This window comes from Tachypleus tridentatus, chromosome 13 (assembly GCF_004210375.1).
Source record: "Tachypleus tridentatus isolate NWPU-2018 chromosome 13, ASM421037v1, whole genome shotgun sequence".
NCBI lineage: Eukaryota > Metazoa > Arthropoda > Merostomata > Xiphosura > Limulidae > Tachypleus > Tachypleus tridentatus.
This window is the reverse complement of record NC_134837.1, coordinates 174726416-174754077: the sequence shown is the minus strand read 5'-3', so window position 1 is coordinate 174754077 and position 27662 is coordinate 174726416. Positions and strand designations below refer to the sequence as shown.

The 27662-nt window shown below is 32.2% G+C and overlaps 1 protein-coding gene across 2 annotated transcripts in view; it reads left to right on the top strand.

Annotated features, from left to right (window-relative positions):
- Positions 1-27662, top strand: part of LOC143238594 (ubiquitin carboxyl-terminal hydrolase 9X-like) — a gene marked incomplete at its 5' end in the record, with an annotated part of 40817 nt that overhangs the window by 9615 nt on the left and 3540 nt on the right. Inside the window, 10 exon segments of one of the 2 annotated variants that reach the window (XM_076478955.1) lie at positions 2296-2416; positions 4197-4327; positions 5139-5293; positions 5451-5676; positions 7287-7412; positions 8761-8921; positions 17756-17864; positions 19060-19206; positions 20577-20729; positions 21045-21257. In XM_076478955.1, the coding sequence (XP_076335070.1) occupies positions 2296-2416; positions 4197-4327; positions 5139-5293; positions 5451-5676; positions 7287-7412; positions 8761-8921; positions 17756-17864; positions 19060-19206; positions 20577-20729; positions 21045-21239 (1524 nt within the window). 2 annotated transcript variants of the gene reach the window in all.

The window sequence follows — 27662 nt, the reverse complement described above, 5'->3', positions numbered from 1 at the left end:
TATAATATAATTTGTAGTTCAAGCAATTACCTGTCAAAATTTATGAAATTCAGCTTTTAAGCATTTAAAAATTATCATTTTTACCACAGAAATGACCAAAATTACATCCTTATTAGCTTTTATGTTTTATTTTTCTTTCTTTAAATGCCATTAGAACATTATTGGAATTTTCTGTTTTACAGCAGTTGCATACCTAAATACCTTTAGATAGAAATGAAGGTAAGAGTGAGAGTTTGATCCAAGTAGATAAAGAGCGTATAACCATTTTGCAAGTTATGTGGCTATTTTATTTCTCACATATTATATGCTGTGAGCTACAAATGCCACATTATTTTGACTTGGGGGGGGGACAAAGTTCTAAACAAAGAGCATTAAGTTTATTCACCCCCCCCCCTCCCAGGTAGTATCAGTCTTGAGCAAATTTGGTAGCAGTTGTATCAAATCATGAAGTACACTCACAAACCCACCCCCACCTAAAAACAAAATACCAAAGCTAAACAAACTGGAAGGAAATACAAAAAATTAAAGCGAAATTTGGGGGGAGCACAGATAGTTCATTTGTGTCTAGTGGTATTTCAATTAACTTGGATGGTTGGAATAATCAAAAATGGTAATGTTCAGAAATCCTTGATTTAGTTAGTTGGTAATTTTTCATGAGTCTATCTAAGTGAAATCTAAAGTAATCATGTATTGGAATAATTAGAAACTAATTGTAATTAATTGATTATTTTTGTGACAGTCAATTTAATTGTTGAAATAAAAGCAGAGTGAAATAGTTGCAAACACTAATTTCGGTTAATAAACATGCATTTCAATTTAGATTGATTAGTTATTTTATGTGACACTAACTGATGTAATCACTGCTCATAAGTAGTCAGTTCAATCACCCACATATATTCTCATATGTGATGCTTGGAAGTTACATTTTTGGGCTTCAGCTGACTCATTTGAAAAAGTATAATATAATAATATTTGTAAATAAATAAGTTTGTTTGCATTTTACTTTTTCATGATGTTTGTATGTTTTATCTTAACCAGTGGAGATATGCTTATGTTTAGGTTTGGTGTAAAAATAGGATTGTAGCTCTTTTCTAGTTTTTAAAGCATCATTCAAGAGCTGCATGTGTTAAATTAATGCACTTTAAAGCATTTATGTCCATGGATAATTGGTATTTCAAGAATTATTTCATTTTATACAAATGACCTGTAATTCCATGCCTATTTCTGTATATTAGTCCTTATTTCTGACTACTGAGGATTGTCTCCTGCATGACCCAGATTTGGCAATTTCAGTATGAATTAACAGGATATGCCAGTTCATGACTAATAAATCAAATGTGCAAATTCCCATCTTTTTATTTATATTTTTTAGTCATTTCTTGCCTTTTTATGCTTATGTTGATACATTGCTGCTAAATGTTACTATTAATGTAGTGAATTAATAAAACTGTAACTAGTTTGTTTGAGAGGTGTTTCCATCAAAAGGTTTTTCATTCATTAGTTGGAGCTGTGGGCAATTGGTTGTACTTATGTAGTCTATACTGAATATCTATTACAGTTATTAATTTAAAACATTAGTAAAGAGATGAATCATCTAAGGCAAGGTTCTCATAGTTTTGAGTTTTTTAGACTGTATGTAATTTTTTCCTTAAATATCTTTATTCAAATAAAGGGGTTAATGACTGTCAGTCTGCATGTGTTAATCTTTATGTTGTATTGTTCAATCATCTTTTTTGTTACCTTTTAATCTGAAACAAATATTTTCAAAAATGCATCACACTATGAATAATTCTCATTTTACAGTACTTCATTCTGTATACAGTCAGCATTGTTAAAGGTCACTTTTTCCTCATAAACCATGCCTTAGACTTTTTTGCTTTTGTTCTCTGTAAATTAGCCAAGCATTGTTTGAATTGTTTGGCACATTCATCATGTAGCATTTCTATGAAACTGTCTGTTAATCAGATACGTATTACAAATGAGGTTTCTGGGCACTAATATTTAAAGACATTTGCTGAAAGTACAGTAAGATTTTAAAGTCACTTTCTTTTGAAAGTTAATGTTTAACAGCCAGAAGAAATGGAAACTGAAGTGAATATCTTTTTTGTTTATAGACTGAACTTCATTCATGAGAGATTTTGCAGTACCCAGGTATTTTAGGTTAATAAAGAAATTTAAGATTTGTTTTTTGAAAATTCAAGTGTATTTGATTTATTAATATATAAGTGTATATACAATTTTATATAAATATCTTTGACTATTAATAAATCTGTAAAAAAAACAACTTGTTTATAGCTCATGACTCATCAACCTGACTACGTGAAGTTCCTACTGCAGTTGGCTGATTTAGGAAGTTCTCTTAACATCCCAGCTTTGAGGGACAGAGCCAGAGCTGTGTTGAAACTCATGCCTGCAGGTGTGATGACTTGTACATTGTTGTGTGAATTTTGGAGTTACTAAATATTAGAGTATTTTAATGTAGTCTCAGTCCTATTTAGACCTGAGAGCACTTCTGAGTGTTGAGTGCACACATGCTTTTTAAAAATTTTTTACCCGTTCCAAAGTACGGACTTTTACTTGCAAAAAATTATTATTCCTTGATAATACAGTTATCCAATTCTTGTTTTACACATTTTGTTTCCATCTGATGTTTATTGGTACAGGCAACTGTTGCTATTATTTTCTGACCTCGCAGAATGGGATGTCAATAACTTGAGAACAGCTGCAGGCAGAGCTCAGATATTATTGGTTATAAACTACTTATGTTAATGTAGAGTAAGTAAAGTGGTTTAAGAAATCATTTGTGGGAAAGTGATTAGGTGTAGCTTGTGCATAGAAGAACTGGAATTTAGTAAGAACTTTGGAAGGCTTATAAACAAACCATGAAAACCTGGGAATTTTTTATAGTTTCCTTAAATCTTAGTTTCATGTTTAAATTGTATTTGTCTGAAAGATGAGGAAGTTTTCTTCAATAATAAGACATGAGATAAGCTTAGTTAGGTTTACAGAGTATGGCAGGCTCTGCCAAAATATTTTGGTCTCTAAAATGAAACTGAAATCCTTGTATATGATTAAGTTTATCATATTCAAACAAGTTAGATATTAAAGTAAAATATTTTTTTTATTTATTGAAAAAACTTGTATAGTTCATAAATTGATCTCAGTCAAGAATATGAATAGTAAAAATATTTTATCTAGCTTGACTGGCATTTGGATAGGTCAGGTCATAGGTTATCTTAAGTTTTGTGAATTTTTGGCAAGCTTTTCATTATGTATAGCTAAAATAATGACTATTGCAGTCACATTGAAATTGAGAATTTTTGCTGAATATTAGTTAGAAACATTGTAGGTGTAGGATTAAACTTTCTTATCAACAGTAAAAAAAAAATCTAAAGGAGTTGGTATGTTTGTTAATATTTTATCAAAACTGTTATTCTCAACAGACTTTAGGAAATTTCAACGTAAAATTAGAAAAATCAAATAAATTTTATGATTTTTTTTTTTTTAAATCTGAAGCTAGATAATTGTGTTTTACTAAGATTATTGCAATTTGATTAAGTATTTCAACTTCGAAAAGAAAAAAACAAAATTGAGAGAGATCACTGACACAGACATTCAATCCAAAAAGGTTTAATTCTAAATTCAGTAAATATCTTGATGATATTCAAAGTATATTTTACTTACTGTGGTTTTGTTGTTTTCAGATAATTTTATACAGAATTTTCTAACTTGTGTCTGGTTGTTATTGGCTCCATGATCTCAGTGTATTTTATTGCATGTTCTGGTGTCAATCATATAGATGTTTATACCTAGCAAGAATTTGTATCTTCTGACTTCATGATTTTGTCAGAAGTTTTTCAGTTCAGAAATATTATGTTTAAATATGGTGCTACTTCATCTGTGGTTTAGAAACGTGTAGTATTGCTTTATTTTATTTCTATTTTTATATATAAATGTATATCTTTTTAGAATAGTTATGCAGTGTGTATCTTGTTATTTAATGTGTAACACAATATTAAAAACATTAAATTGACAGGTATACCAATTCAATTCCTTTATTTCTTGTCAACATTTTGTACCAGCATTTTACTAACTTTTTTTAAACATCAAATTGTTATCAGTTATTTGAAAACACATGTTTAGTTTTGGTTTTGAAATTGGGAGATTTATCACGCTAGTTATTTTTTTTCCCACAGGTGCCCATACAGTAGAAGGACTCCGAACTATATGTCTAAATAATGCTAAACTAGGTGATCAGTCTTTGTCACCAGTTTTAGAATCTGTATTTTTTGATCCCTCCCCTTCTCTGGTTTTATACTGTTTGGAGGTAGGTTTTTTTTTCTAATCAATTTTGAATACTTTAGAAGTAACATTTCCAGATCTTATTACTCCTGAAAACAGTAAGAATATTTAAAATATTATTAAGCTAATAATTTTTGTCATTTCAAATGATTAATGACTTGTTTCACCTTTCCACTTGTTTAAGCATTAAGAGCTTCTCTTTGTTGAGAATACTGGATATTTAAGTACACTTAATTTGTAAATTTAACATTCTTTTGATTGCATACTGTATGCATTTTTTAATACAAAAATTGTATATTCTTTCAGCTTTGATATGCTGTTGTTGTTTTTTAATTCCCACATATTTACATTTTTAAATATTTTCTGAACTTTTTTATGCCTGAATACGTGTATCTCAGAAACAGCATTTTAATTACTTAGAGTAATAAGGATTGCCATTAATTATCCCCTCTTGCGACAGTGGTAAGTTTATGGACTTAAAACACTGAAATTTAGGGTTCAGTTTTTTGCAGCAGACATAGTAGATAGCCCAATGTGTCCTTTCTCTAAAATAAACATTTATCAAGAGTTGGTTTTGCATTATAGTTGAAGTGTGTGGTTTTCTAGCAGTTCTGTATTTCTTTCAGTATTTACTTGACTTTGTTTCATACATATGCTTATACTTACATTAAAATTAATCAGCTCAAATTTTTCTCTATAATCAAAAGTTTTTTATATGATTTTGAAACTTAAGTCAGCCTCTGTTTTAGTAAATGATATAAACTTTTGTTAGTGAGAAACTTATTCAAATTTTAATATATTTCTATAAGTTAACTTTTTTTGTGTGTGTGATACAGGTTGTTTATACATTATTAATGCCTGCCCATAATACATTATCTGAAGAGACGCAACTTTTTCAATTCAATTTTTTCCAAAGTGGTGGAGTTAACTGTGTTCTAGGAATGTTGGCAAAGAAGAACTTTCTTCTACATGCTGACATACCAACTAAAAGGTTAGATGTCACTTCTTTTTTATATAATGATAGTTTTAAAATGTGTATCATTGAAAAGGACAGAATTTCTGTTTATGACTTATTATATCACATGTTAATAATAATTATATATAGTAGATAATAAGTTTAATTAATTGTTTTTTTTGAAACATCACAGAGCTGCTTACTTAATGGTGTTGAAGCTTGCCAAGCTTCTGTTTACTGTTGTCATCAACTGTATAGTACAAGTGGCCATTGACAACTGCCATAACCAGAAGACTACTTCAGTAATGACAGGAAAGGTAGAGATGCTGACCCAGGCCAGAATGCACTTACCTAACCCTAACTCAGAATACATGTTGCGAAGTGTTGCAATGAGGCTAAGTCATGTGTTGCATGAGCAGGCAAGTGTTATTATTTTTGTGATTGGCTTTAACTCAAATTAGTTTTTTTTTTGTTTTGTTTTTTTTAAAGAATTACTTTATGACTCGTTCTTTTGTCTGTTGTTTTTTTTTCTTCAACTAACTCAAAATTTAAAGTTTGTTTCCATTATGAATTTACTACTATTTTTTATTTAATTGGCTGGAAATGCAAGGATTCCATGTGGGTAATTGTGCTTTCACCATTTTCTGGCTAATATAAAGTAATCTTTTGTTCTTCGTTAGTACCATATTCCCATGTTAGGCAAGCTTAAACCATTGGTAACCAGTCTGGACAAGTACTTTAGTGTGTCCCTTTGCTGTTTTATTTACAACACACTGAAAATGATATAAAACAGAAAGAAAGGCATAAAATTTTTTGTAGTTTAAATTATTTAGTTTTCTTGATTTTTGAGTAGAACAGGTATTTCTTTTTCAGAATTGTGTGAGAAAATATCAAAATATTTTCAGAATATCACTTTTTTATGTAGGCTAGTTTGTTGAAATACAAAACCATACCACCTGTTAGGATTTAATCCTTTGTTTCAGGTTAATAAACCAAAATTGTTTATATATTTATATATATATATAAAAATATAACATTATATGTAAAATATATAATATTTTATAAATTATTTTAGATAGTTAACTTTGCACATGTAGTTCTGTATTATGTATACTTGGCTGAAAAGATATACCATTATTAATTTTATGTTCAACTTCTCTCATTTTTTAATGTCTGATTATTATTTTTTTTGTATGCTGTTCCTGTCTCAGAAATACCAATATATAATAAAATATAATGTGATGCTATTAATTTTAAGCCTAGCATGGCCAGGTGATTAGAGTGCTCAACTTGTGATCCAAGGGTTGCGGGTTCAAATCCCCATCACACAAAACATTCTCATGGTCACCATTTCAGCCGTGAGGACGTTATAGTGTGATGGTCAATTCCACTATTTGTTAGTTAAAGAATAGCCCAAGAGTTGGCAGGTGGTGGTGATAACTAACTATCTTTCTCTCTAGTCTTACACTGCTAAATTAAGGATAGCTAGCATAGATAGCCTTTGTTTAGCTTTGCTCAAAATTACAAAAAACAAGCTGTTACTTTTAATTATAGATAAAACGAGTTCAGCTCACTTCTGCAAAGTTATGGAAAACATTTAACAAAAGGTATATTGCATATAACACTTGAATAGCTAAGTATTATTTGGAAATTATTCTGGTTGAATTCTTTTAATAGATGTTTTAAATTCTTTTTTATTCAAAAGAATGTGTGAATAATTTTATGACTTAGTCTTAATTTTAGAAAATGTTGGAGGATTCATTTGTAATTTATAACATAACAAACTTTACGAAACCGAGTTAGCCCAATTTTGATTTTATGGCATGTGAAATTGGACCTTAGCTAAATCTTTTTTTTTTTTTTTTGTTGTTGTTATTGTGGTTTTAAATTTTAAAGTGCATTTTAAGATATTTCTGTAACAGTTGTTATTTGTTCATTTTGTATATTTGTATTATGTTTATAGGCTTTGTGATGCAAAGAATTAAAATTATAGCTAGTATTATAATAGCCACCATCCAATCATTTGCAGGGCACAGGCCCTTTACCAGATCTTTGTACAGTAAAGTCCATAATTAAGTTATGCTGGGCATCATCTTGTGGCTCCCTTCATTTGCTGCAGTCTACTAATGAAGCTATACATCAACAACATGAAATGGTAACGTGCAATATTTTGTTATCGATGTTAACACTAAAGTTTTAGTCACTATAAATAATCTCAATATTTTAAAGGAAACTTACTAACTCTAACTAATAAGTTTGTTGTATGTTAATATTATAATGTGTTGGGCAGTTTTATTTTTAATTAGTTGAAAGCCTTTATTGTCTCCGTAATAAATCATATTTATAACTTACATATTAGTATAGGTTAAAGTTACATACTTAGTCGAATATAGATGATTGTGAGTTGCATCTTTTATTTTTACCATAATTTTAAAATTTCATATTTGGCTGCAAATTTGGTCAAAGCTCAAAAACTACACAATTGCTTTGGTTGATTTGCAAACCTTTTATCATGAGATTTTTATAGAGTGGCCATATTTCCAAATCAAAAACTGGGACAATCCAGCCCTTACCCTTAATTTATAAATGGTTATTACAAATATAAAATAATTTAACTTAATTTACTTTAAATTTATTGACCTGTTCCATGATATTTCCAAAATATCTCGGCATTGGCATTGTATTTTCAAGAAATCTTTAAGTATTCATTTTATCCATTTCATCTTAAACTATGCTACTTTATACCTAGAATGATGTAAGAATTCATAACATTTTCAAAAATATCACATTTAGGTTTTTAGCATTACTTTGAAATTTTTTAGATATGTTTCTGTAAAATATAGATAAAACTTAAAAGTATTTTTTGTTTTCATTTAATAGTAAAAGAAATTCAGCACATGACTATGTAAAGCATGTGTTGTGACAGTGAGAAGAATGCTGCTTTAACTGTCTCCACATTCTGATCGAGTTTCTTACGCACAGACATAACTTTTGAAAGAGTTTGGCGACAGAAGAATACATGTTACTGCAGTGAGCACCTAGAGTTATTACATTTGTGATTCAATATAACTGACAATTTGATGTCTTTATTGTAAAACTGGGATGTTTTCCACATCCTGAAAACTTTTCTTGACACACTGGGACAAACTACTGAAAAATGTGACTGTCTTAACAAAACCAGGTTATCTTGTCATTTTAGATTTTTATTACCTCTTTCACTATTGTGAGCACACACATAGCTCATAGTATATAATCTTTGGAAGAGTGGTATCAACTACAGTTGAGCATGGAAATTTGCACCACCATTAAAAAGGGAAATCTTCAAACTTTCCAAAGATTACCAGTTTCAAGTTTTATCAAAGTAATGAAATATTTAAACGTTTTTTTTTGGGTTTTTTTGTGTATCTACAAAACGGGAAAACTTGTCTTTGGAAGAATTATTTAGCTGTAAAGATGGCAGAGTAGAAATTAGAAAAACTATATATATTTACTTTATTTTGTAGGTTACCAAAGCAGTCGATCTAGAAGACAGTCAGCTGTGTAGAGAAGCACTCGAAGTGCTCTCACTTACTTTGGCTCTCTGTCCAGAATCTTTAGACACCCTAATGAAAGATAATCACTGGCATGTATTTATTCTGGACCTGATACTTATGTGTAGAAATAGGTAAGAGAGAGAGAGAGCCAAAAACAGTTATTAAAATGCCCACATTTGCAGAGTTACTTTTACATTATTATTACAGTTTTCAGTTAACCCTTTTGCAACAAGTAGGTTTAACTGCACATTATGATCTTTCAGCAAGTTATATACAAAATTCAGTTAAACTGCTTTTTGTTTGTTATACCAATTAGTGTAGCATAAAATTATAGCTAATAATCTCTATTTTAATAGTATGTAAGTTTTAAGTTCTTAATTTTATAATTCTGAATTTCCCCTAGCTTGAAAAATCTGATGTTCTCTCTAGGTGTCCTCTCTTTTCATGTTTTATTCACCACACCTCCAATGAGGATGAAATTTAATGTAAATTACTCACTGTAGAAATCATCATTGCTAAGACAAACTGTAATTTTTGTATCCTTCAATATTGTTTGGTTATAGAGTCATCAAATAGAAAATCAGACCCATCTTGGTACACCTGACTGTCACATCCTCTCTTTCAGGATTTGTTAATAGTTCTCTCTTACATTTAATTCTGTGTTGTGTATATCCAATAGAAAATCAGACCCATCTTGGTACACCTGACTGTCACATCCTCTCTTTCAGGATTTGTTAATAGTTCTCTCTTACATTTAATTCTGTGTTGTGTATATCCAATAGAAAATCAGACCCATCTTGGTACACCTGACTGTCACATCCTCTCTTTCAGGATTTGTTAATAGTTCTCTCTTACATTTAATTCTGTGTTGTGTATATCAATAGAAAATCAGACCCATCTTGGTACACCTGACTGTCACATCCTCTCTTTCAGGATTTGTTAATAGTTCTCTCTTACATTTAATTCTGTGTTGTGTATATCCAATAGAAAATCAGACCCATCTTGGTACACCTGACTGTCACATCCTCTCTTTCAGGATTTGTTAATAGTTCTCTCTTACATTTAATTCTGTCTTGTGTATATCCAATAGAAAATCAAGTTTTTATTTATCAAATAATGTAGTAAGTCTATTTTTTTCTAAACAGAGAATTGTCAGTTTCTCAGTACAAGCTTTGTTCCCACAGGAAAGATAACAACTAGCTTGGATGAATTTGTGATGTTTTTTGTTGCATAGTAGTTAGAATGACAGAATGATTGTGACAGATGAAATTGTTTGTTATTACTATATGTTTTTTGATACATTACTTAATTACATAAAAATTATCTAATGAATTACTACCATTATTATTAAAACAAACAAAGCAGGGTTTAGTATCACTGACAGTCAACAGCAAAAAAAATGACTCAGGTAAGTACGTTATTTCTTGTTTTTCATGTTTATTGTTTATTTATTGTTATAAAAGTGACTGAAATGTAAAAGAATTTCTTTAGGTTACTTAAGATGATATTAGGTAAAATAAATAATGTAATAATAGTGGTTCAGGAGGAATGTATATGAGCAGTTCAAACTTGGAGTAGTTTGTGGGTGACATAATTCATTAGTGTAATGTATGCTCCACGTTTTCTAAATGATTTACAACTTATAATGGGATTAACAGTTGTATTTAATTGTTCATAGGGCAAACACATAGCAATGAAACACTACAACTTATGTATTAATAGATGTATACTGCTACAAGTTTAAAGCTACTTAGTATAAATGAATATAATTTCATGTTACAATTTGAAGTCATTTTAGAAAGAAAAAAGTGGTAATTTAGAATAATATTTTTTGTTACTGTTATGAGATTGGTCAAATTTACCTACCTTGTTTTGTTAGGATAGAGAAAATAAATAACTATTTGTTTTATATAAATAAATGTTTGTTATACAGAAAACAAGTATTTGAAATGTATTTAGAAAGTTTTACAGATTACATAAAAAATTTGAAATTTTTGGAACAAATAGTTTTTTAATCATAACACAAAAATCACTTTTCACTCAGACTAGTAACAAAACAGACTTAATATATTCACAGACAAAGCTTTAATAAAATAACTTCATAAAAAAATTGATTTTTTGTGTACAAAAGACTTGTAATGTTTTCTAAATGTTTACCAATTTTTTGAAGATACATATACTGTATCTAAAGTTATAGTATAAACTTATTATGCAGATGTATATAAGAACTTGTGTATTTTATACCAAGTGTATTGTGTAAATACAGGGCTTAAATTAGTAATAAAATTATGAACATGAATATTATTAAACATTTAATGTACTTATCAGTGATCTTACTGTAGTGAGATGGAGACGTGTTTATTTGCTGGTGTTTTTCCTGGAGCTATGAGGCTGTGACTGAGGGCAATCCTGGACGTTCTGGAAATAATTTAGACTTGCTTTTTTCTGCATTCTTTTATTTTGTTGGCTTTTCAGGAGGCTACTTTTAGATAAGCTGCTTTATGATATTTTTTTTTCAGTTGGTCCATCAAGTGTGTGATGTTTTGGGTCTTTCCCCTGTTTTTGAGTCTGCCCTTCAAGTGATGAGTGAAAGGTATGGGAGCAAATACTTAGTTTCCCTCTATCTACTGACATTGTGGTTTATGCAGGGATGTTTGCTGCTGAGTTGTAATGAAGCAACAGTTATTCCTCAATCATCATGTTGTTGGAACTGCATGATTTAAATGGTGGAAATATATTCTGACTCTCAGAGAATACGTCTGCTTCTATAAATTATGGGTTCTATAGTGGGCCTTGGTAGCACAACAGTAACTCTACAGATTTACATTTCAAAAGTCCAAAATGTTGTTTTTGTAATACTAAACTTTGTTGGAAGACTCAGGATCAACAAGCCCATTGAAGATAAACTGGACCCTTTGTTAACATGTACATTGGTTCAGTTGTCCACTTATACATTCATCACTGTGGTTGTTAGCTCCTACAAGGGTCATAATTCCATCCCTGTTTGAAGGTCTCAACTCCCAACATCAGCTCCTTGGTACTTGGAATAAATTCTGTCCATATCTAAGGGTTCCACTGCTCAGTTGAAATGCTGCCAATAGCACTGAGGATTATTTTATGCCTCTAGGGTCTTTGAGGGCTTGCCTTTGAGAATTTCTGGACATGTGGTGAACCTTAACCATGGATCCTTAAGCCAGGATTAGTCATTTAGTTCACATTTTCACCACCATTATCCACCCAGTAGGGTTTCCATCTCCTGCAGATCATTGTATTTGGGAACTTAGTTCTAAGATTATCAGAATTTGGTTGTTCAGGGGATAGAGAGAGAGATTTGTGTTAGTTCTTCCAGAGCTTTATTAGTTTGTTGGACTCGAGAAGAAAGGGGATTAGTGTCCAATCTTTTTTTTTTTTTTTTCATTTATATCAACTACTAAATTCTCCAAGGGTCACAAGTGACTCATTTTTCACTATGAGTTGACATTTTTTACTAGGATTATGGATGTCCAAGTTTGATGTAGACAACTCCTACCTGCACATTGCCATAGTGGTGTGGTATCCCACTACTTTCAGTATTTTTGTGCACAAAAGCGGGTACCATAATTCAGGCTTTTACCTCTGGACCAGCATCAGCACCACATGAATTCTGCCAAGTCTACTAGAATTTTCTCATCACCTCCATTCTCTATCCCTGTGCAAATGTCATTTTGGATGACTAGTTACTTCTGGCACAATTTCATCAATTGCATTACTATTACACCCAGATTCTACTTTCAGAAGAATTTTAGGTAGACTTCATTCTCAGAGCTGAGACATTTCTTGCTTCAACTCAGTATGTCATCAGTCTGGGCATTTTTTTTCATCACTTATTTAAGTTGTACTTAGCTGACTCCCATCTGGCTCCACACACATTCCCCTACTTCACAAATACTTCTTTCACTTTTAGGAAGGTGGATGTTACTTTAATTCCTCATATCTTTGGAACAAGGAAACAAAAGATCCTTTTAGTGGTCTTTATGTGGCCAAGGGATCATTAATGCTGATTCACTAAATTATTCAGTTTCCTTATTTTTAGGATCATTCTTCGATCTTGGGGGCTTTGTTAGATTTGGACAATAAAAATTTGGGTTCCTCTGCTGTCACCTCATCCAGAGATCCCTCTCTTCACAAATGCCTTGCTTCAGGTATGGGGTGCATATCTCAACAGTCAGGATTCCAGGGTGTACGTATAGAAGATAAACTTTCTCTACACAATGCTTAGACCTTCTTGCTATTCAAAAGGTAGTGAATCATAGTTTGGGCTTGTTTAGGGGAAAGTCATCAATCTCCTCTTCCACAATTCCACAGTAGTGTCTTGCATTTCCTGTCAAGGGGGAACTTGATCTAGGGCTCCTTGTTTTTTTTTAACTTTGGATCTCCTTTCTTGGGACCATTCATATCATATCATCCTACTAGCTTGCCATGTTTCACAAATGATGACTACAGTAGCAGATCAACTGCCTCGACCCAAACAAGCTTCTCCCAACACAGTAGATGTTGCATTGCAAGGCTTTTTGTTGGATTGACTCTCATTTTGAAACAATGATAATTGGTGGATTGGCCATTCATTGGAATACCCAACAACTGGCAATTTGGTCTCCAATATTTCACCCTTGGTTTTGGAAATAGATGCATTCTATCTGGTTTGTTTGAGATTACAACTCTAGTCCTTCCCTCAAATATGTTATCCAAGGAGTATACTAAAAATGATCTGTTCCAACCTATTTTCAGGTTCTGCTAATAGCACCAGGTACTTCCTGATTTATGTTTCTATGGTACCTTCAGGAGAATCCACCTCTTCCACTTTTTCTTTGGCCATCTTTGTAGAAGCAGTCATGATGTGACATGGTACATTTGGCTGTTTGGGACCTCAATCTTCAGGCATGGAGGTTATGCGGCTTTTTGCACGGTGTCAGGTTTAATTTCTTAGGTTATTATGTATCTGTTTCAGTCTTTACTTTGTCCAATGATGGACATTTATCAATAAAAATGACACACATATCAACAATGGTGTATTGAGAGGATGGTGAACCCACTTCAATCAAAAGTGCCAACAGTATCCTGTTTTTGGACCTGGCTCTTTGGCTAGGGTTTTGTATCTTTCAGAATTTTCCTGTATGAGTCTATCTTATCAACTGCCATTTGATACTTGTGACAAAAAGTCTTCGAGTCCCCAGTACTATTTGGCTTCTTCTAGTCACTTTGGGTCCTTTGTCCCAGTTAACTATTCCACTTATGTAACTGCTATATTAAGGTTGCGTTACAATCTTTTTTCTTGACACACATTATGATCTTAGCCTTATGTGCTGTATATTACCTTCCACTGAATGTCTTCTTTTTTTTTGCGACTAACCTACAAGCATTGACAATGTTAGAGGTTTGTGCTGATTGTGCATAAAATGCTTTATCAATCTACCTTCATCCTCTGACTGGTTCTTCTTCTCTAAGACACTGTCACACAGAGAATGGAATAAATGGCTGATCAGAGTTTAATTGTTTGTTAACTACAGTGAGAGCCTTGAAGTGTTGCCTGGGTAGGTGTGCTTTTATTGAAACGATTCCACACTAGCAAACACTAATACAGTATACTTTATGTAGGTTGCATATGTAGGATATAAAAGACTGGAGCAAGCAATAAAAAATAAGACTGATGTTTAGATGGCAAAGGAAGAAACCTTAGCAGTTCAGTAATGTCTGTAGTGTGAGTGGATACAATAGTTATTTATTAAACTCTGGCTTGAATGTCCTGTAACTGTAAAGTAAAGAAAGGTATAAAGCATCAGACAAAAAACAATACCAACTGTGCTGTCATTACTTTCATTTCTGTAACTAGAACAACAGTTAGACAGACACAGTACATCAAGTGAACTTCATGATGAAATGGATAGCATGAGCAAAAAATTACAATTACAGTGGTACCTCGGTCCTCGAACAATTCAGTTTTTGAACATTGTTTGAGAAAAAAATGTCTCATTTGTTGAACATAAACTTGGTTCCCGAACCAAGCTGTCATGGCCCGAACCCCCGAAATAACCCGACTGATGACCCAAATGACACTTCGACCATTTTCGACCTACGCCAAGCTTGCCCAAAACATTTTGCCACACCTGTCGCTCAGTCCACACCCCCACTAAAATCTGCTGTGAATGTTCTCGTTTTTATTTTTATTTTCTTTTTCAAAATATTCTGATTAAATAAGCCACCATGAGGTCAAAGAAGGATAATAAAAGCAGCAAACCAAAAAGAAATGTTGTCAGAGCCACAATAGAGGTGAAAAAAGATCTCATAGCGAAGTATGAGAGTGGTGTTCGTGTGTCTGACCTTGCTATACAGTTTGGTATGGCTAAGTCTACAGTCTGCTCCATACTGAAAAATAAAGAGGCCATCAAAGGAGCTGATGTTGCAAAAGGAGTGTCAGTATTTATGAAACAAAGATCACAAACAAGAGAAGCTGTTGTTGATTTGGGTAAATGAGAAACAGTTAGCTGGTTATAGCATTTCTGAGACCATCATTAGTGAGAAAGCAAAGCAGTTGCATGTTGACCTCCTGAAAAGCACCCCTGGAATGAGTGCTGATATAAGTGATGCCTTTAAGGTTAGTAGGGGGTAGTTTGAAAAATTTAGGAAGAGAAGTGGCATACATAGTGTGGTGAGACATGGGGAGGGTGCCAGGCAGAAACAAACCTTATTAGACAAGTTTTTAGTGAGAAATAGGTCCAGTGAGCCTCAAGCAGGTTGTAGCAGTGCAAAGAGACAGAAAAGAGAAAGAACCTCAGAAGGAGAGTTACCTGATGTTTTTATGGAAGGTGACCCCTCTTGCAAACAATAATAACCCTCCTATTCTCCATGTTCCTCACCACCTTTCACTTACACCATCAGCTCTTCTCAGTACAGGTAAAGTGCAGTTAAATTTTCATTTATTGTTTTTTATTGTGTTTATAGTTTTTGTGGTTGACTTTATGCATGTATTATTATACAGGTATAAATAAGCAATATTTTTCCTTAAAATGCTTCATAATGCATAATTTTTTGGAGGTCTGTAATGGATTAATTTAATTTACAGTATTTCTTATGAGAAAAATTGATTTGGTTTTTGAACAGCCTTCTGGAATGGATTAAGTTCAAGAACCGATGTACCACTGTACTGTGTTAAATTTATTCAAGTAAATCATCAAATGTTAGAAACTTTCATCAGGATAGTGCTGCAGGATTCTGGATAGAGTTTTGCTTGATTGGCTATTTGCTCATACAATTTATGCAAGTAACACTTGCTTCATAATATTTGAAGTATCATTAAGTATTTTTTATGGGTTCCAACTAACTATGTTGTTGATATGGATAATGCCCTCAGTATGTAGGTTGCTTGGGAAATGATAATAAGTGAGAAGGCATAAATCCAGTACTATTAGTATGTACTGTGTACAGTGCATTTTGTTATGTGATACAGAGAATATGAAAACAGTATAATCCTAAGTGTGCAAGAGCAAAGTTGTAAATTATCTGGAAATGGATATGTACCAGCTTCTATTTTGAATCATCAATAGTTTTAGTATTTCCCTTTTGTCAACACTCGTTAAACTTTGTACAAACCAGTGGACTTTGTCTGCTAATGAACATCTCAAAGACTTTCAAACCTACAAGATGTCTTAACAGTCAGCTGCTGTAGGAAAGGGAGTTTCTGGTTGCTGTATGAGGAGATCTATACTGATAGCCTAAATCAAAATGTGTCTTGGATATAAAGTTCACTTGTCATCTAGCATCTTTAGCTTGAACAAGTATATTATCCATTTGGTTGAAACATTCCATGAGAAGACACTTAGTGTAGAATATTCAAGATCTCTTTCCATTAACATGTTGATGGAGGAAAAAAAACAAAACTGGAATTTTCATATATATCTTATCCACTGTAGTTGATGTTTTACATAAGAATCATTTTTTATACACTACAAAACTTGTTGAATGGAACATTTAGGAACCCATGTATTCCAAAACAAAGCAATCTGAAGATATTTGCAGTTTACATAATCAGAAAAATTGTTTTTATTACTTATTTTTCAGTTGGAACAAATTGTATTCCAGGATAGGATACGGTAACAAGAAAAACTGTTCAGTGACATCCAACAACATTAAAGAGTTTAGTGTATGGTACTTGGTTTCCATGAGATTTGAAACTTTAATTTTAATAGGTTTCTGTTAAATACAATTTTAATCAGTTTTTATATATTAAGTACAACTATCTTAACTTACTAACTGACAGCATACCACATTTTTTAGATAGAAAATTGTTTTTTTCATTCAAATAAGATTGATATGATGATAGGAAGTAAGAACAACTTGACTTTAAGTAATTTTTATTTCGTTTTGCTAAGTATTACATTTTTAGAAGCTGATTTTTCTATAAATAGTGACGTTGCTACTTGTTGCTGTGTACTTAAATGCTTCTTCTTACTTCTGTAATATTCTATTTTTCTTCCCCTTCATGCTGTTGGTCTTGTAATTATTGCAGCTAAAAGCTGGACTGGCCAAACACATCATATTAATTAGTACAATTAATATCAAGTGACATCAAACTTGTAACATCAGTTACTTACTAAATTTTTTAATAGGTCAAAGTTGGTTAATAATACTAATAAGGGATTTTAATAGTGTCGAATAAACTTGTGTAATTATCGTAACATGGAATTTATGGTTAATGTTATATTAAAACATACTGACTTCCCAAACACAGCAGTTTGAATGATATGCTAGGTCAGTTACATTTTTGACCATTTATAGAGATAAGGTTTATGGGCTACATTTTGATTTGATTATAGGTAAGTATACCCACCATGCAAAAGCAATTCATCTTATATTTCCAAATATATATTGCAGTAGTAAGATTTTTTGTTAGTATTATGATATATTGATTTGTTTTTTATGAATATTTTAGATCAATAAGAGCATCGGCTACAGAGCAGTTCACTTTGATGGCTACAAAATGTTATCCAGGACATCAGCCTCTAATCTTTTATATTACTTTACTTTTTACTCAATTGAAGGTGAGCTAATTCATAGAATGTTTTTTTCATTAATCCATCTTGATACTGTAGTATTGTTATAGAAAAAAAAATCACATTTTAACTCATGTAATTCATTTACAACATATGGAAAAATTACTCATTGTTTAGAAATAGTATATTATATTGTTTCTTTTTTGTCCTTTGACCCAGAATGTTTTTTTATTATAATTAGTTATCTTTCAGTGAGCTACTTTCCTTCAAAGAATATGTAGATATAATGAGATGATAAATATGATGATAAAAAGTTACATTTGTAGTATAATTGTGCATGCTAAATGTAAATTTGATATAACAGAAGTAATCTAAATTCAGGATTTGAAATGTGTTCATATAGAAAGGGCATTTTCTAAAAATTTCACAGATCATCACAGAGTGTGAGTTTTATAGGAGTGTATATTAGTTTGAAATTGGTTATTTTCCATTTTTTTATTTATGTAGTAATAATTTTAAGGTATAATTTGTTTTATTTAATATTTTCTTGTGCAGATAGATAACTTGTAGGTGTCAGCCTTTTTAAGTTGCTCATTGTTATCATCAAAATATCATTCTTTGTAAAGCTTTAATGTTTAATAGATCTTAAGATGTTGGAGTAAATGAAAAGTGGACAATGGTATTAATTGTATTTTCTTGAAATATCAGTAACTACAGTGTATACATTCCATGACTGAAGTACAAAGAAGCCAGTAACCAGTTGCTGTTATAGAGTTTGAAACTTAGAAATAACTTGTATAACTCTGTATATATTACTGGGCTAAAAAAAATAGGGAAGGGCAGTGTGTCATCACATTATTATTTAAACTAGGAGTATAAAGTTACACAGACAAATAAGTTGGCACTCTTTCAGAGTTCCCCATAAAATTCCAATATTTATATTTTTAATATATTCTGCATTTTTGCATTCGATTAATTTTGTTTTGTTGTTTTTTGAGTATAAAGTTCTTTTATATTTATTATAAATCTGAACTGAGATTATTAGTCATGGCTTCATCATAAGTCTATGCATCATAGCTATGCAAAACTTGACATCAAACCTATTAGACACACGAAAAAGAAGAATGTACGTTTCCAGTAAAAGAAAAAGATATTGAACTTACATTTTATGTTTAGTATACTTTTCATTTGTTGTTGTCAGCTGAAGCAAGTTTATGGTCAATGTGTTGTAATTTTGTTTTAGACAACAGTGCAAGAAAATGCCAAAAATTCCCACGAGTTTTTTCAACTATTGTGTCGTCTCTTGAATTATGCCAGTGGAAGTAATTGCCTACTTCCTACAGCTCAAAATCTTCTCTATAATGAAATTGATTGGTTAAAGGAAGTGCGAGTAAGTAGTTTCCTACTTAGTTTTTGAAGAACTAATTAAAAATTAAAAATTTTCTTTTTTAATACATGTTATTTATTTGCAATTATTCCTTTAAATTCTGTACAATTTTGAAAGAACTGATTTGTAATTAGGCTAAGTAGAACTAAACACTGAAGTGCAAATAATTATCCAATTAATGAAAATGTGCAAATTTGCCTGTTTTTACATAGAAAATAGGTTAATTTCTAAATTTCATTATCCAGATCACAAAAGCAAAGTTTGAAGGGAATAATAGCCATTTTCTGTACTTTTACAACATAAGCAATTACAAAATATTACACACTATCCAGGAACAAAATTTGTGTTACATAGTGTTATACATGAGATCTATGGAAAATAAAGTAAAACTGTAGTTTATTTACCCCCTTACTCAATTATTACACAAATGAGTCAATTAGATATTTTTTATCATACTTCAAATATACTTTTTCCTCTTTTAATTATTTAGGAAAAAACAGATTTTTACACTAAATAATTTAAGGTAATAATTAACAACATTAAAAAAAATTCTATCAGACTTTTTTATCATGTTGAACTTTTACATTTTAGTTTTATCCAGACTGGAGAGCACATTTCAGATGTCAAAAACATGCCTGAATGTCAAAATTCATAATCTTTACAAATAATAATTGACTATTTCATCAGCTTTTAATTCCAAAACATTTTAAGTTGACATTTTTTCATATTTTGTGTCATTTCTTTGCTGCTCTGAGGGGTGTTACCTGTAAACAGTTCACTTGGAAATTTTTTTTTTCTTTAGAAGCACTTATTATATTACAAAACTACCATTTCTGGAGAATAACTTGGCTAGTGTTAATTCTTTAATGATTTTCTTATCTGTTTCATATTTAATTCTTACAAGGCTTTTTTTCCACCCTATAATGATGTAGCATGTGGTCAAAACAACTACTGTTGAAGCACATCTTTGAAAACAGATACAAGTAAAGTTTAAATATCATTGGATAGAAGTGATTGTAGATTACTTTTATCAATATAGAAGCAATGGAGCAGTGCGAGAAATAACTTATGGTGGTGTGATTAAATGGTGAAATGTATCTCATGCAGAGAATAATGGTGGAATTTAAAATATTACAAACAAAGTTAGTAGGTTGGTTGTTATATCATTTAGCCTACAAGTTTTGACAATTGTAAAATAACATTGATAATATCTGCTGCTCTATATGTTATTTAATCATCATATGTATTGATTTCACTGGCTAAATAACTACAAAACAAGTGAAATCAATGTATTTTATGGACTTTTTTTTCTTCCACTTGTTTTGTGGTTATTTGGACAGTACAGTCTCTAATCATCTTATGTTACTTTTCAGGAAAATATCAAGACAACAGGTAGTAGTCAGGTAGATGAAGTACTGTTGGAAGGACATCTTGGAATTACACGTGAACTTGTTTCTTTTTTGGGGCCTGATAAAAAATTTGAGGTTGGGGCAGAACCATCTTATAAACGAGGAAATTTAATTCAGGTAAAAAGATAACGTACTTTCAGTTGTTAAACCTACATCTCTTCTTTTTAACAGAAAAATATATTATCCAGACGTAATTATGCTGAATACTTCATAAAATTTAAACATTATTTGTGCTTATATGTAGTAGCCTGCTTTTATTTGTAGATGTGTGTGGGTGTACATATTAATTTTTAAGTTTGTATTGTGTAACCGTGATTATTGTAAATAAAGTACTTGTCAGTTCAGATTTGGTTAGCTACAAATGATAAAGTATATATGAAATAGTTGTTAAATGAATGGGACAGCATATACAGTATTTTATTTTAACGTCAGGAACTTATGGAGGATTTCATTTTCCCTGCTTCGAGGGTGGTTGTTCAGTTTCAGAGAAGTGGTGGAGAGCTTCCGCGGGAGAGCAGGCTATTCCTGTTTGTTCTACCTCTGCCTCGGCACTTGCCGCTTTTGACTTACTTGCAGCTCTTTGCACAGGCTGTGTTCCAAATCTTCGCATTCTTGCAGATATGTTAACTGAAATGTTCTATTCTGGTAGGTTTATTTATGTTGAGACAAAAAAAAACATTAATTGTGTGCTTGTACAACATGTATTTGGGAACAAAGAAGAAAATATTCATTTACTTTGTTTTCAGAGCTTGTTCAAGAGTTTATAGAGTAAACAAAAATGTATTGTTTTTGGTGTTAGGTTAATGATACTTTGATATGGATAATAGAAAATTTCAGGTATTAATGTGATTTTGAAGTAGTAACTTAAATCCTGACTTTTCAGTGTGCTTCTCTTGTGATGGTTTAGCATGTAGTCTGAACAAGCTCAGTTTTGACAACAGCTACAAGCATGGTTGAAGTATTATTATATAGAGCATGTTACAAACTATTTACTTCAGTATGAAAGCAGTAAAGTGGTGTCAGAAGTAACTTGGGGGCTTGTGAGAAAATGATGAGATGTATTTCTTGAAGAGAAGAAAGATAGAATTTAATGAGAAATTAAGAATACAAGAGAATGTTGCTATTGGCTTGAATATGGCCACTATGGTAAACCTTAACTTTATGTTAACTTATGTGGTTAATTCAAATTGAAACATACTAACTACATACCTATCTAAAAATATTTGCCTTTCTGTTGACACATAATCCATTTTTATTATTTTATTGTAGTTTAACAACCAGCTAACATCATTTTCACAAACTACTGAGTTGAAAAACTGCTGTTCACCACAGTTTTAATGAAAATCCATTAAACTACCCTAAATCATTACTGAATATATTTTTTTGTTTTTACTGTGGTTCATTATAATCTGTATTTGTATTTTGTGTGAATGTAAATAGCACAGATTTTGTTGCAATATGGTTGCTGTTTGACCCTTTGGAAGCATCTTTCTACAGCATGTTATTAATTTAAATTTCATATTTCAGTTAGCATTTTATTTACATTGTCAGTATACAGCCTTTTGGTACCTCCAGCTTTAATGACATGATTTTGGCCCATTTCTTCACAGCATTGGCAGTGACCCCTTTCAATAACTCATGCAGTCCTGAAATGTATTGCAGTAATAATTGTAGTTACAGGCAGTGCAGGAAGACAAAAAAGTGCAAAAATTTTAACATTTTAAGACCATTACATTATACAAAATTCAGTTACTATCATATGCAGTCAATAAATGTGAGGCAGCAGCTATATTTACATTTATCCAAACACAATTTCAGTTGCTATATTTATGCCATTGCTATTGGCCATTTAGTTTAAGACATTATATTTTTGAGACTCGATCACAACCAGTTACAACTGTAATGGTGACTGCCATTTCATAGATTGTGACATTACTAATAACTAATGATGTTTGGGTCACAGCATTTTGAGCTAAAGTCTAAATATATTAACTGTTACTCTTACAGATCTCTAAGTAATTAAATATTTTCAAATGTATTTTGAATTTTTTGTTTCAAATACAGCACTGAGCTGAGAACAAGGCAGGGAGTAATAAAATTGCTACCGTATTTGATGTTACTCCTCCAAAAATGTTTCTTACCAATGCGTGTAACACTTATGGCATAAGCCATAGCTATTTAAATAGCATTACGACTGACTTAAATATAACTGCTACAATAAAACCAACTGAATGTTAACTTTTGTGGCCAATTCAAATTGAAACAGTTGTGATATTGAAAAAATACATAGGTTCAAGAAATCACTTTAGAACAAAAATACATTCTTTAACACACAGTTTTATTATATTTTCTTTAGAAATTAAATATGAATAACAAAAAAAACTAGATTTATTAAATGTAACATGTAATATAACTAGATTAGGCTTAGTGTGTGTAATGGTTTTTTAAGCTTAATTATAATTCAACTGCAGTGAGATTGTAAAACAAATTAAATACATTGTTTTATTTAATAAATACAGTCTTAAAAACTAGTCAGTTGTCAAACTTAGTCTTAAGTGTTAAAAACAGGCTACTGGTATTTGATCATAATATTGAGGGTTTATTTTAATTCTACAAATAATACAATGGTTAAGACTAGTTTGAGGATTGAGCATTCCCAGTTTATTAGGTGCAATATGTGCAATGAATGGGTTTTATTTGGAATATCTGGACTACTATACAGTTTCAAGGAAGCTAGTAGTGAGGATGTTCAATGTATAGAGCTTGCAGGTTGGAGGGAAAGTTGGATGCTATCCTGATTATAGTTGAGGACATAGAGGGAAGTATAAACTGTGGAAAATGACAGCAGAACTTCAAGAGGAGCTTAAGCTTTTACATGCAAGGGAGGCATTAGCTAAGATTCACAATGAAGTTAGGGTAGTATTAAGCTTAAAAGTAGTGAACTTAAACATAAAGATCCTATTCTATTGAGCAGTAGATTTCAGACCTTGATTTATGTAGAAGAGGAACCATTGGAGAAAGGGGGAAAGCAAAACGAACAGAGTTGGATATGGATTGTGAATTTAACGAGGTTATAGTTATAGGTGATTCCTTAATATGGGTCTCCTGTTGTTATAGTAGTAAGTCTATGGATTTACAACTCTAAAATCAGGGGTTCAATTCCCCTTGGTGGACTCAGCAGATAGTCGATGTGGCTTTGCTGTAAGAAAACACACACACACACTCCTTGGATATGGCATGTGGAAAGAATAGTCTGTGAGGTAAATAGGGAGAAAAGAGATTATGCTACCCTGGGGCACTGGTGTAAGGCATAACTGACAGGGCAAGAAATATAATGAAGGATACTGGCAATGATGTAGTTTTTGTTGTACATATAGGGGCTAATAATGTAGGGAAAAGTAAGTCCGAGGAGCTAACTATTAAATAGAAGGGATTTGTGAAAAAAAAAGTTTAAAGTTAAAGGCCATAAATTAATTGTATTGGGAATACTGCCAAGAATTGATTGTGGAGACAAAATTAGTAGTAGGTCACTGTGGTTAAATGCCAGGCTGAAATTAATATGTAAGGATGAATAAATTAGCTTGTTAGACTTGTAAGATCAGCTTAGTGAGAGGAGAGAACTTCTTGAAATGGCTGGTTTAAACTTAAGTAGGAAAGGATCTGGCATGTTTGCAAGTTCTATTAACTCAACTGTAAATGAAGTTTTAAACTAGGACTAGATAGTGGTGAGGGTAAAAAATAAACTAAATGAAACAAAATTGATGTGTAAAGGAAAGTTTAATATAGGAAATTAGTATAAAAGTAGTTATAAGAATAGGTTTAATTCTTACTATTCCTATGCTAGAAGTATAAGAAACATATGTTTAGAGCATTGGTGGCAATAGGCTTTGATGTAATGGGAATAACTGAAACAGGGTTAAATGTAGATGATTTGATGATAAATTTCTTTGAAATACATGGTTATATGTTATTTAATAGGGATAGAGTAGTAAAGAGAGGGGGAGGTGTGATTCTGTATGTAAAGTGTGAGTTATTTCCTGTTGTAGTTGAGAATAGTAAGAATAATAGCAAGTGTATTGAATCCATTTGGGTTTCTGTTAGTAGATGTCAAGGAAAAAAACTTAAGGAATTTCTTAGACACTAGATAAAACTGATGAAATTAGTGAGAAACTATTTTTAGGTTAAGATTTCAGCTCATAATGAAATCATAAGTATGGGTGATTTTAATTTCAGACATGTTGATTGAGAAATGCTAGAGTTAAACCAAGAGGGAGAAAGGTTTGTGGAAATTGTTCAAAATGGATTTCTTCCCCAAGTAGTCAAGAAACCTGCTAGAGATAATGCTATTTTAGATTTATTGTTAACATCTAATATAGAAAATGTTGAGAGGGTGGAAATTGCAGAACACACCTCAGTACAAGTGATCATTGCTCTATTAGGTTTGATGTTTTACTGCATACGAAAATCAGGAATAATGATATTTTGATTCCAACTTTCAAGAAAAGCATATTTTGAATGGATGCAACAATAATTATTTGTTGTGAATTAGGCAGGTGAGATTTTTTGGAGATACTGAGCAAATGTGGAAAATTTTAAGGGAAATTTTTCAGTATTGTAAACAAATATGTTATTTACAGAAAGAAACAAATAGCTACAAGTAATGGATTATATTGGCTCACAAAGAGTATGAGAGATAAAATTAAAGAAAATCATTACAGATTTAAGAAATTTAAATTTAATATCAAGAAAGTTAGTAAAACAGGAAATTAGGACATCCAAAAGGATGTATGAATAAATTTGTCTGAAAGCATAAATGTTAACAGTAAGGATGTTTTCAAGTACATCATAATTTGAATTATAATTAATATTTGGGTTTTAATAACCTTAACTATCATGAAAGAAAAGAATCTTTGTCTAATGGTTGATTAGTTTCTTATGCCATCCAAGCAGTGTACTGTTTCTAGTGGTAGGGCAAATAAGATTTTAGGTTGTATCTACATAAATATTTGATAAAAATCTAAAAGATGTTCTAATTTCATGGTGTAAGTCGCTGATTAGGCCATACTTGGAGTATTGTGTTCTGTCTTGGGCTCCTTACGTTAAGAAATACATTAAATTGCTGAAAATGGTTCAGAGGAGGGTTACAAAATGATATCTGGGATGGAGATTATCATCATTAGTGGTTATCATATGAGGAGAGATTAACAGCCTTGAAATTGTTTTATCTTCAAAAGAAAAGGTTTGGGGATCTGATTGAAGTGTTTAAGATTGTAAAGGAACTGATAATGTTAATACATCAACATTTTTCCTACTTAAGAATGCTCACTCAATGTGGGTTCTGATGACAGCGCTTCACCTTGGACCATCTGATTCGACTTGAAACGTCAATCAGAGAAGCCTTTCTCAAACGACATTTTGTATCAATATTCTTTAACATTGAGAAGGCTTGTGACACAACATGGAGGTATGGAATTTTGCAAGACCTCCATATATATGGGTTATGTGGCCATTTGCCCATTTTTATTAAACATTTTTTGATGGACAGGAGATTCCAAGTTCTTGTGGGTTTGACACTTTCCCATTCTTTTCTACAGGAACTTGAAGTCCCTCAGGGCTGTGTTTTGAGTGTCACATGTTTCAATATAAAGATTAATGTCAACACTGAACAACTCTCTCTCACTGTTGCAAATGGGCTCTTTGTCGCGACTTTCACATCTCATGCCAGTTGTCGAACATGAGATATATTAAGCAGCAACTACAGACTGCTCTCAATCATTTACTGAGGTGGACCACAGCAAACAGTTTCAGAGAGAGAGAGAAGTTAAAGCCATTTGCTGTGGTCCACTTCAGTATATGATTGAGGGCAGTCTGTAGTTGCTGCTTAATATATCTTTAACTTCTCTCTCTCTAAAACTGTTTGCATGCACTTTGCTGCCAGCGGGCTATTCACCCTGATCCTGAACTCTGTATCGGTGAAATTGTGCTGCCTGTGGTCTCTGAGACTAAGTTCTTGGGGCTTATCTTTGACCATAAGCTGACCTTTATGCCACACATCAAGCAGCTATGGGTAAAATATACAAGAGCACTGAATATCCTTCCTATCCTCTCTACCACCACTTGGGGAGCAGATCGATGTTCTATGCTGAAGATATATTGTGCTCTTATTTGATCAAAACTTGACTATGGATCACTGGTCTATGGCTCTGCCAGACCCTTGGCCTTAAAGATGCTGGACCCCATTCATCATCAAGAACTTTGGCTCTGCACTGGGGCTTTCCGCACCTCCCCAGTTCAGAGCTTATACATAGTCTCATAAACCTTCTTTGCACCTTTGCCGTTTGCAACTGTCTTTACTACATGCTTCAAAACTTTGTTCCTTATCAAAGCATCCCACCTGAGGTTGTGTTTTCCTTCTTTGGTGGGCCAAACTTTTTCAGGACAGACAATCTGCCATTGCTCCTTTTGGCTTACGTATCCAGGCACAGTTGGACAAATCGAGTCTGTCCTTGGATAACATTGCTGTATCCACTAGTCAGCCCATCCCACCATGGTTAATTACAGTCCCCAAATGTGACCTTTCTTTAAGTTATCTGAGTAAAGAAGATACTCCCGATTGGAAGTACTGTCTTTTATTTACTGAACATCTTTTGAACAATTTTTCCATTCCTAATTGTACGGATGGTTCTAAATCATGTGACTCTGTGGGCTTTGCCATGGTTTGTTGCAGTTTGGTGGTTGTGCGCAGAATCCCCTCTACAGCTTCTGTGTTCACTGCTGAACTGTACAACATTTCTCTTGCCCTGGCTCACATAGAGGCTAAGCAGTACTCCAACTGCACTCTTTATACTGACCCGCTTAGTTCTCTACTGGCCCTGGAATAACTTCACGTTGTTTCACACCAATTTCTTGCCAATATTCAAAACTGACCGGCCCATTTCTCTTTAACATCTACTTTTATCCAGTTTCTCTGGATACCGGGCCACGTTGGTATTCACGGGAACAAGCTCACAGACACAGCAGCTAAATCTATCTGCTCTGGCACTATCACCG